Source organism: Plasmodium gallinaceum (assembly GCF_900005855.1).
Source record: "Plasmodium gallinaceum strain 8A genome assembly, contig: PGAL8A_v1_32, whole genome shotgun sequence".
Lineage (NCBI taxonomy): Eukaryota > Apicomplexa > Aconoidasida > Haemosporida > Plasmodiidae > Plasmodium > Plasmodium gallinaceum.
Window position 1 is genome coordinate 265659 of NW_021628338.1, and position 12857 is coordinate 278515.

The 12857-nt window shown below is 15.1% G+C and overlaps 1 protein-coding gene across 1 annotated transcript; it reads right to left on the minus strand.

The window, feature by feature from the left end:
• Nucleotides 1-796: 796 nt before the first annotated feature.
• PGAL8A_00044000 (conserved Plasmodium protein, unknown function) lies at nucleotides 797-12154 on the minus strand (the record flags this gene model as incomplete). The annotated part of the gene is made up of 1 exon (XM_028674456.1): nucleotides 797-12154. One exon carries the CDS (start codon nucleotides 12152-12154, stop codon nucleotides 797-799), a length of 11358 nt encoding a protein of 3785 aa, XP_028530806.1.
• Between the last annotated feature and the right edge of the window lie 703 nt (nucleotides 12155-12857).

A 12857-nucleotide genomic window follows, 5' to 3' on the forward strand; every position in this document is an offset into this window, starting at 1 on the left:
GTCGAGAAATTTTAAAACTCTCACATTATATATGAGTTTCATTAGTAGATTATTCATAGTAACTTTATATTTTTAATGCAACCAAAATGATAAAACATAGTAACTCTTATTAAAAATTTTTAAACTATATAAAGAAAAAATCAATGTTTAATAACATTTTTATCTTTTTATTATTTTTATTTTAAATTCTCCATAATGGAAAATTAAAATCTATATATATATATATATGAAAACATTTAATATTATTGAATATATATGCTCTTTTTAATATAACTCTATGAAAAAATATTTATTTATTCCTAATTTTTTTTATTTATTACTTTCTATAACCATCGAATTTAAGTAGCCATTATTTCTTTTATATATATAATTATATATTTATATATATATATAAAATAATTTAAAGAGATATTTATATTGAAATAATTTTATATTTTTTAATGTTTTATAATATACTTTTATTATTTATTCTTTTTTTTCTTTTTTTTTTTAAAATGTTTTTAAAATTATTAAAATAAAAATAAAAATAACGATGATGAAAAAAAAAAAAAAAAATGCATAAATTTTAAAACATCCAAAATTATGAAGAAAACAAATTATACAAATTATAAAATTAACAAAATATGTCAAAATATATATAAACTTTATACAACAAAATTTTAATTATTTTTTATAATTTTTTTCAGTAAATAAAAAAAAAATTTCTTAAATATTATAAAAAGTTATATATGAAAATATCTTTAAAAATTTGTATTCATAAAGCATCCCCTTTTTATATAACAAAATCTGCAATATATTATAAAATTTGTTTTAACAAAGCTTCAAATTTGTCTTTTTTTATTATGTTAAATGTTTCATATATATATAAATAAACTTTTGTTATATAATTTGGTTTTAAGAAATGATATATTGTTATTAATTTATTTAAAAATATATAATGGAAATATTTGCTATTTTTATAACAGTTTTTATGTATCATACTTAAGGTGAATAATATAATTTTTTTATACAAATAATAATTTGAAAAATTTGGTGATTTATTAAAAGTTTCTTTTAATAAGTTTTTATGATCATCTATATGAAAAGTTTTAATTGATTTTTCCTTTTTCCTTTCTTTTGTATTTTTATTTTTATTTTTATTTTTTTTTTTTTCTTCCTTTTTTAACTTATCAATTTCATATTTAGTATCAACTTTTTTTGAGATTTTTAAGAATCGTAAATTCAAATAATTATAAATTACTACAACATTTTCAAAAAAAACTATAATTTCATTAATAATTAAACTTATATCTTCATTAATAAAAAAATTTTCTACAACTACTTTTGTCGAAATAAAGTTGTTAAATAAATTACTATTTGACTCGTTTTTATCAAATAAATTTGTACATATGTTAAATAAAATATTAAATATTAAATAAATATATTTCAAAAATGTTTTACATATTTTTAAATTATTTACATGGTAATTCTTCATATTACAAATTTTTTTAGAAATTGATTTTTTATTTTTTTTTGAATGAATAAACAGCGTAAAATATTCTTTATGAAATAAATTAAAAAAAATATAATATAAGCTCCTAATTAAATTCCTTATAATTTTAATTAAATGAGGAAATATATTTAAGCTTGTATTTTTCAATTTCCCTTCATTATCAATAAAAAGAAAATTTCTAATTTTAAAAGAAATTGATTTATGAAAAATATTATACCAGTAATTCCATATTTCGAATTTGTTATCTACTTTATGTATTATTTTATATGCATTTTTTAATATAAAATGTTTAATTATTTTTTTTTCTCTACTTAATAACATGTTATTAAAAATATTCGAGTAATCTAAACATGAATAAAACAAATTAGTTACAATGTTATTTATAAATAAAGATAAATAAAAAAATAATTCTGATATCTTCTCATAACTTTCTTTAAAACTGTATCCAATTATATACTTTTTCTTTATTATTTTTTCTAAATATTCACTAGCTGTTATATAGTTACTATTTTTATTAAAAATAGCATCTTCCTCTTTTTTTAATATCTCATTTTTTATGTTATTATTATTTAAAGAAATAATTTTCCATTTATTTTCATTTTTTTTTCCATCATCTTCATTTAAAGTAGAATTTATAAAAGTGTCTTTTACTTTAACTGCCTGTTTGTTTCCCTTAAAATTTTCATAAATTTCTTTATTTGAATAAAAATTTATAATATTTGAATTAGAATTATCCTCATTTTTTAAACAACACAAATACCTTTGTTTATCTTCTAAACATTTTATATTACTACAAATATAATTCATATAATATTTTTCATTTATATTTATTAAATCATAAAAATTTAAAATTGGAAATATAAAAGATGTGGGATATTGGATTGTCATTTCTTCAAGAAACAGTTTTTGATGCATGATAGAATCTAACCACAATAAAATATTATTTTTTGTTATTAATTTAAGAATTAAGTTGTTTTTAAAATAATAGTCTATATAACTATCATCATTATTTATGTTATTATAACTATTGAAATTGCTTACATTTTTGTTATCATAATTAAACATATCATTATTACTAAAATTATTTTCATTCTTTTCATAATAATAATTATCATTCTTTTCATAATAATTATCATTCTTTTCATAATAATTATCATTATTACAATTTGTAAAATCATGATTATTAAAATAATTGTTATCATTATCAAGTATTTTAAAATCATTATTGTTATTATTATTACTTTTGAAATAATTAATTACATTATTATCATCACATTCTATATCTTGTATATTCAGAATATTGCTTGAAGTAATGAGTAATATTAGAAATTTTTTTAATAAATTATGATTTATATAATTATTAAAAAATACAGATAAATAAATTTCAAAAATGCTATTTTTATTTAAAATATTGTAAATCATTTTTATTGCATTTTTATAATTACTATTAATATATAGTAATTTATCTATAATTTCATTATCTTTTTTAATTATCGTATTTTCATCATTTATTTCTTCTAAATTATCATCATTATCAAAATCATGAATCATTCTGTTACTAAAGTGAGAGGTTGCATAAAAACTTTTACTAACAACATTGCTTGTTTGCTTTGAATAATTTATATTACATTCTTCTTTTTTTGAATTATTATTTTTCTCATAATGAAAAGTGTTCTCATCATTTTCAGCATAACTCCTATTGTTTTCTTCATTTTCCTCATCACAATTTTTTAATTTATTACTGGTAGAAAAAAGAGCTTGATTAGAAATAATAAAAAAGTTAATTATATTTAATGAAATATAGTTATTACTATTAAATAAATTATTTAAATATGAATGAAAAAAATGAATTGAAAAAACTTTATTTTTAATCATATTTTTTAAAGTGGTAATAATGCTTGATTTTTTGTATAATTCATTTATAAAAAAAAAAGAATAAGAAGCTACGCATGGGTTAATATAATATGAATTAGGATCTACCGAGTATTTTAGTTTTTTCATAAAAAAATATAAAAAAAATAATTCTTTAAAAGGAATTATTAATTTTTTTTTTTTGTTGTTGTTTTTTTTTAAAAATGTACTTTTTTCTTTGTTTTCATTTTCTGTACTGTTTCTATTAAAGGAACTTAATTTCTTTCTAATTTTATATAGTAAAAAAGAATTTTCTAATAATTGAAAAAAAATAGATAGACCTTTGATACTAATCATTCTTACAATTAAATCATTGCTACTTAAACAAAATATCAATATTTTTAATGCATTCATAGAAAAACATTTTATCCATTTTCCAAAGAAATCAATATCATTTAAAAAATATTTATCTATTATTTTTTTATAATTTTTCATAAAATGATTTTCTTTTGTTTTCTTTCCATATAATAATTCGTTATTACTAACTATGCAATATGAATTTATTTTATTTATTACTTTTTCATTTTTATTTAAATTTTTATAATTATTTTTATTTGAATTATTGGTAAAATCACCATTAACAACACTGTTACTATTATTATTATTATTATTATTAGTAGTAGTAGTAGTAGTATTTAAAACAATATCATTAATATTATTACATTCATTATCTACAAAATTATGTTCCTTATTATTTATATTTTCCTCATCATCAATAAAAGTATTACAGTTTTCATATAAATTATTTTCATATGGGCATAATAAAAATATATTAGTTCTAACTGTTTTTCCATAATATATCATATTTTTAATATTTATTTTTTCTTCCTTTTCAAATAAATTTAAAATTCTTTTTGATTTATTAATGTTATGCACCTGTTTAAATTTTATACAAAATTTACAATTTTCATTATTTTCATTTTTTTTCAAATGATTAAAATGCTCTTTCTCTTCATCGTAATTTATAATTTTTTTATTTTTAATATAACAAGTATTAACATTTAAATTATTACTTGATTCCATAATACTATAGTTTTTATCTAAAATATTTTCGTTATTATAAAAAAATGAATTGTCATTATTAACTCTTTTTTCTTCAATATTATTATCATAATCTATATAAAAATAAATGTCTGGATATTTCTTTATGTAATTTTTTATTTTTCTATTGATTTCTTGCATTCTTAATAAATCAAAATTTAAAAACATTTTTTCATTATTATAAGTATATAAAATTCTAAAATGATAAAAAAATATTCTTAATTTTTCTGCCATTAATATAAAACAAAATATTAATTTACTAACAATTATACAAAGCAAAAACAAATAATCATATACATTTTCTTTAAATTTATTTTTGTATGTTAAAAAATAAGTTTCATTTTTTGTAAATTCATTTTGGCTTAATATACAATAAAAGCTTTTACTACTATTTTTTAAAAATATTTCTTTTTTTTCTAATTCACCATTATTTATGTTATCATTATACTTAAATGATTCTTTTTCATTTTCGCCTAAAAAATTATTATTTGTATAATTCTTATAATAGTAATTATTTTTATTGTTATCTAATTTGTTCATGTTTTCGCTAAATTTATTTTTTATATTTCCATTTTCATTATCATTGTAATTTTCTATATTATTAATTAAATTCTCGTTTTTTCTTGAGTTATTCATATTCATAAAAAATAAAAAATCATTTTCACTATTTTCTATTTTTTTTAGTATATTCTCATTTGTATAAAAATATAAACACGTTTTATTTATCATGTTAGTGTTCATATTTAACCAATTGTAATCATTATCATGATTCAAATTAAACTCTTTAAATTTTAAAATCTCATCAATTAATTTATTATCTAATATACTATTCATAGTAATAGATTTAAGATAATTAAATAAATCTACAAAAAATATATTTCTTATATGAATATTAATAGTTGTTATGGTATAACTATACATTTTTTTTAATTCACTAAATAATTTTTTATTTAACATCTTTAAATATATTACTTGTCTTGTAATTTTATTTTTAGATAAACTATACCATTCCTCATAAAAAATTTTTATTACTTTCAATATAAAAATTAATTTCTTTTCATTTTTTTTTTTTCTTCTTTTATATTCCTCTATTTGTGATATGATAATTTCTTCTATATAAATATCTTTAAAAAAAATTTCAATCATATTTAAAATATTTAAATTTCTTAATTTCATATATTTAAATAATGAAAAATATAAATCAAATAATATATATGTTTTTTTATATTTTTCTAAACTGTTAAAATAAAATTCATTAGTCATATTAATATACTTTTTCATAATATTTCCATAATGGAAATTATATATTTTCTTTCTATTATTTATAAATGATATATGAATTAATAATGAGTAAAAATATTTTTCTATTAATTTTTCTATTTTAAACTTTTTTTTATTTTTGTTTAACAAATTTATTAATAATACTAGTAATATATCATAATCATTTTTTTTTTTTGATATAAAATTTATATAATTTTTATTATATTTTAAATTGTCATTATGTATATTATTATTATCTATATGAAAATTATTATTAACATTGATATTACAATTATTTTTATTGTTAACATTAATGTAACTGTTATTATAATTCGTACCATCGATAGTATTATCATTATTAATACTCTCATGATAATGATTTTTCATAAATTCAGTTTTTTTTTGTTCAGAATTATCAATTTCTTTATTGTTTTTTATTGGACATTCATTTTGTGTTGTTTTTTTTCCTTTTAATTTTTTAAAAATTCGTTTAAAAGTAAAATTAATTATTTTTCCATATGCTTTTACAATAAGCTCATTATGTATATCATTTTTATAAAAATTGTCATAAAAATAAAAAAAAATTATTTTACATATTCTCCTTATAACTGATTTATTATACCTCTTAAAAAGAAATGCTCTTTTTTTTTTATTAAGAATTTTCTCTAAAAAAAATAAAATACATAAAGCTATATATAAACAATTTTTATTATTTAACTGTTTTGTATTTAATAGAAGAAAACTTATTTTATTTTTTTCATGAACGTTTTCATAAGCATAAGTAATTTTTTTTAAATACTTTTTTGCAATAACATTAGAAAAACTTTTTTTACTTAAATTAAATATCTTTTCATATTGTAAATTATCTAAAAAATTTAAAGAATTTTCTTTTAAGAATGATGAATTATTATTTTTTATCAGATAAATAAGATTCATAATAATAACATTTTCTTTGTTCATATTTATATTTTTCCTTTTAAATTCTTCTATATCAAAGAATTTGATATAATTATAAATAATGAATACTTTTAAATTTCTTTCTACTACTTTATCATTTAGTAAATTTATTTGGTTATTTTTAATTTTATTACACATCGAAATATTATTGTTTATATTTAATTCTTGTATCAATATTTTTTTTATTATATCATCATTTATTGAATAGTTATTATAACACTTACTTATGAATAATTTGCATAATTCGTTGCAAATATTAAATGTTTGTATATCTATAAATTTATTTTCCATTATTATTTTAATTAAATGTGGTACACTTTTAAAAATTTTCGAATTAATTTGGGAGTTTTCATTAACTATATAATAAATAAAAAAATAAATGATTTGTTGTAAAAAAAAATTTATATTTTTACTAACGCACATATTATTTCTTTTTGTGTTATCTATAATATTCTTATTATTACAATAATTGTTAACTAACTTATTTATAAAAAAATCCTTCTTTTCTAATTTTTTTAATAAAAACAAAATCATAAAAGATACTTTTTTTTTAAAAAATGTATTATTTTTATCATCATCTTGTCTTAAAATTATTTCTTCCATAAAAATTAAATTTCGAATTATTAATTTTATATGTTTTTTTTTTTTTAAACTTATAATATTTGCATTTGTATTAATAAAACATAAATTTAAATAATAAAAATCTTCATATATATGCTTATTTGTTATATATATTGTCTCTAAATATTGTAACAATTTCTTAAATAATCCCTTTTTTAATATATTGATGAATAATATAAAATTTTTTTTTTTTAAATTGTTAATTTTTAAAAAAAAATTATTTGAATAAAAACCACGTTTTTGTAAATCAATATTGTACAATGTTATATTTTCTATGTCTTCATATCTTCCTGTTCGTTTTAGAAATAAACTAAAATTCTTATTTATATCAGAAGAAATGTACAAATATAATTTTAAAATTTCGTTAATTTTGTTTATTAAAAATAATAAAATATTTATATTAACATTATTATTTTCACTTATATATATGTAAATAAGGAAATAATAATTGTATAAAACACATATAATATTACACATACTGTAATATAATTCCTCTTCATTTCTAATTATAAAGTTATAAGTAATATCATCATTAAAAAAAATACTCAAAATATTTTTGCTTTTATTTAATATATTTTTAAAAAAATTTTCATTCATATTATTTTTTATATGTATATCCTTCTGATATATTAAAAAATCTGTAAAAAAAATTATTTTATTTCTCTTAATAAATGTTTTATCCATATTCAAATGATATTTGGATAGTTTCTTTTTACTTTTAATATTTTTAATCGCCTTTAAAAATAATTTTAAATTTTTTTGAAATTTTAAAAAGGTACTAAATGCTCTATTTTGTTGTTTTATTTCATTATAACATGCTATATGTTTCTCATTTACTAAATTTAATGAATTTTTTTTATTTTCTTTAATATTATTATTATCTAAACTATTACAAATGTTCGTATTATTATCACTTTTATTATCAATGAAATTATATTCTACATTTAGTATCAATTCTTTTTTTTTTGTAAAAGAATAAAATAATTCTTCTATATTCTTCTTTTTTTTTAATTTTTCTTTAAAATTATAATAAATATATGGATTAATTAATAATGTATATTTAATAAAATTTATATAATTTATATATACTTTTACAACATCATCTACAGTATAATTGAATGTATCATCAATAGTATTTTTTACATGTTTTTCTTCTTTGTTATCTTTGATAACTTTTAGCATTGGTACTCCATTTAGTAGACTATTTAAATTATTTGTAAAAAAAAATTCAATTATAAAATTTAAAAACACAGATGACTCACAGTTATACATATTTTTATTTCTTTCTTTTGTATTTAGATTTTCTAAGAATTTTAATTTGTTTTTACATAAATTAAAAATTCTATAAAATAAAGACAAAAAAATAATAAATTCTCTTAAATTATATATCTTCCTTAAATAATTAAAAAATAAATTTAAATCATCAAAATTTTTTGAATCAAAATAGTTTGTTTTTTTTAATAATTTACATAAAAATATTTCTATGTAATAATAATATTTTTCATAACACTTTCTGCTTTTTTCATCTCCTTCAGTAAACTTTTTTCTGTAATAAATAAAAATAAAAAATAAATTATCCAAAAAATTAAAATTTTCAACAGTAAAATAACAATTTTTAACCAATATTTTCATAAATATTTTATATATATTTTCGTTAATATTATAAAATAAAGAAAAATCTTTTATTTCAATAATCTTTTTCCTATTATATAATTCATTCAATAATTTTTTTTTCAATTCACATTCATCGAATAAATTAATATAATTTTTAACAAGAATAAAATAGAATATATGTAAATTATCTTTATCTATGCTAACATTATTTAAAAAATAATGTAAACTTAATATATTATCATCTTCTTTTCTATTATTATCTGTTAATTCCATTACCTTATCATTTATGTTAATATTAAAAATGTAATCATCTGAATCATTATCAGTATATTCATATTCTCCATTTTTTTTATATGAAGATATATTTTTTTTATTATTTTTATCTTTATTCAACACATTCTCTTGAATATTGTTTAATATATTTTTGTTTATATAAGAGATATCGAACATATGGTAAGAAGAAATTAAATTATAAAAATAACCCGATAGATCTAATCTTATACTTTTAAGCAACTTTATTTTATTTATTCCCTTTGGTATGTTTATAAAAGAATCAATAGACAAAATAAATAATGATATACATTTATATATTTCCATACAATAGTACATGTATGATATAATAAAATAACTATAATAATGATTCTTGTCTTTTTTTGTTATTCTTAATAAAAATTTAGTTACATTCATAGGTATAAAAAAATATATTACTTCCTTTAATTTATTATTATAATTTATTTCATTTTCAAAGTGATACTTATAGTCATTAAAATGTTTGATATTTTGAATTAAAATATTCTCATCATCTATTATTTCATTATTGTTTATATATATCATTTTTTTTTTTTTATAAAATTCTAAAAGTATTCTATAGTTTATTAATTCTTTAAATAAATTAAGAAACTCGGTATTTCTTATTGCATCAATATTAATTTTTTTATAAATATATTTATAATTATGTAAATATTTTTCAAAGGCATTTTCTTTTTTAAAATGTATAAAAAAATTATTTTCATTATTAATACTTTTTATTTCTTCTTCTTTTTTTTTATCTAACTTACTTTCGTTTATACTATTTGTTTCTTCCAATATTTTTCTTTTTTTTTCTTTTTTTAATTCTTCTTTTTTTTCTTTAATATTCATCATTTTTCTCTTTTTACTTTGTATAATAAAAGTATTTTTATTTTCATTTTTATTTTCATTTTCATTTTTATTTTCATTTTTATTTTCATTTTTATTTTCATTTTTATTTTCATTTTCATTTTCATTTTCATCGTTTTTGTCTTTATTTATGTATTTTCCTTCAATCATATGTTCTCTATTTAAAATGAAATCACAAAAGTTGTTTATTTTCATTTCTTTCATTAGAGTAGTAAATATGTCATTAAATACTCTATTTTCAACTGTTGTTTTCTTTTTTTCTTTTAATTGAACATTATATGTAAAGAAAATTTTATTTAAATCAATAAATAAGTTAAGAAATAAAAATAAAAATAGAGTATTATCAAAATTTATTATAAAATTTTTATTATTCTTGTAATATAAACTAATAAAATGTTGATATTTTTCTATAGTTTTAATAATCACATAATGATTTATAAAATACTTTATTTTTAATTCAGTTAAAAATGTAAAAAAATTATCATAAACTCTATTATTAATTATTTTCTTCTTATTATTAAGATTATTATTTTCTTTCAAAGGATAATAAATTAAAAATTGTTTTGTTTCAGTAAGGCATGCATCTATATACAATTCTAAAATCTTAAAAATTAAACAAATTCTATGAATTTCCTTTTTTTTTATTTTTAAAAGAAAAATATTATTTATTTCAATAAAATTTTTATTTTTCATCATTTTAATACTTTTTATTAAATCACTATAATCATTCATAACTAACAATTCATTGTTTTTATTATTACTTAATACCAAGTAATATTTTTTCTCTTTTTTTTTTTTTTCTGTTTGCAATTTATAGTCACTTATTTTATTATTAGAATTTTTTAAAAGAAATATGTAATGATAATTAAACTTGTCATTTTTATAAATAATATTAAATTTTTTGTCTTTTAATAGATTATTTATAAAAAAAAGCAACGAAGTATCAATATCATTTTGAGTATCATTTAAAAATAAACCTAATAATTTGATCAAAATATTAAAAATATTCATATATTTATAATTTTCACTTTTTTTTAAAAGTTCATATAAGGATAACAAAATATAGTATCTAATATTCTCATTACATTCAATAAATATTTCGTATAATTCCTCACATATATTATCAAAATATTTATACAAATTATTATTTTTTGAGATAAATAAGTAACGATATAAAGAATAAATTAATATGGACACTCTAACTATTTCAAATTCATTTTTATTTACCTCTAATTTTCTTTCTTTTTCTGAATCTATTACTTTTTCTTTATATATTTTATTTTTCCCATTTTGTTTTTTTATTAGTAACTCACTACAAAAACTACAATTTTTTATAGTATTAATTATATTTTGATTACTTTCATTTCTTATATTTTTAATAACTAAAAATTTATATAAAAAAATTAATTCTTTTTCTAACCAATCCGCTTTGAATATTTTTTTTTGTTTTTCTACATTTTTAATTGAAAGCATTACTCTCTTTTCTTCTTTTTTTTCTTTTAATTCATTTTTATTTTCCAACTCAGTAATATTGTTGATGTTTTTTTTTAACTTAATTAAGTTAAATAATAAGGTGGAATTAAAAAACATGTGATGGAATTTATCATGAAATAATAAAAAATAAAAAATAGTTTTTAAAATAAATATTCTATTATAACTAAATTTATTTAAAATAGTTACTTCAATAAAATCTAAAGTTTCACATAAGAATAATCCAATATTAATAAAATTCAATGATTTTTCAAATTTTTCTTTTATATTTATTCTTCCATTTTCTTCATTTCCGTAATTTTCTTTAAATTTATTACATAAAACCCAATTTAACGTAAAAAATATAATTTCAACATATTCTAAATTAATTTCATGTTGTAATTTTGATAATTTACTTTTCTCAACTTCCCTTGACAAAACAAATATAATTACATCTGAATAATTATTTTCTAGTATTATATCAACAAAATAATCATATTTTTTATCATTAATAGTATTATTATGTTCAATGAATAAACACAAATTTTTTAATCCTATCTGTATTTTTTTTTCATTGTTACTATTTAATAGAATACATATATCTTTAATTTTGCGATCTATATCACCCATTTTTATGTTTTTATTTTTTTTTTTTTTTATTTTTCATTTATTATGTAGTATTTATATATATTTATTTAAATGTTTTAGAAAAAAAACTAAAACAATAATTTATTTAAAAATAATATCTATATAAATTTTATAATTTTTCATTGTTTCAAATAATCTATAATTTCACATAACAGATATGTTATACTTATATTTTAATTAATTTTTTTTTTTTTTTTTTTTTTTTTGGGATTCTTTTTAATTTAAATATATTAAAAAACTTTTTAAGAAACTTATGTTTTATTAAAAATTAACAAATAAATGAATTTTATATAGATAAGTATATTTATATAAATACAATGTAAAAAAAAAAAATAATTCTTTAAAGTAAATTAACACATGAATCTATGAAAAATTTAAAATAACAAATTAAAAAAAAAAAAATTTATATAAAAAGGAAAAGTGAAACATACTTTCATCTATGTTGTTTAAAAGAGAAATTTTTAAAAAAAAAAATTACCGTTTATCATTAAAATTTTGTTTTAAGCTCATATAGAAAAAAAAAAAAAAAAAAAAATTAATGCATGAATAAAATAATATATAACATATATTTAAAAATACATATACGTATTTTTTATTTTCAGTAGACTATTTTTATTTTTGATTATATAAATAAAAAAAAAAATATATGTATTTATATTCTTTTTTTTTTTTTTTTTTTTTTTTT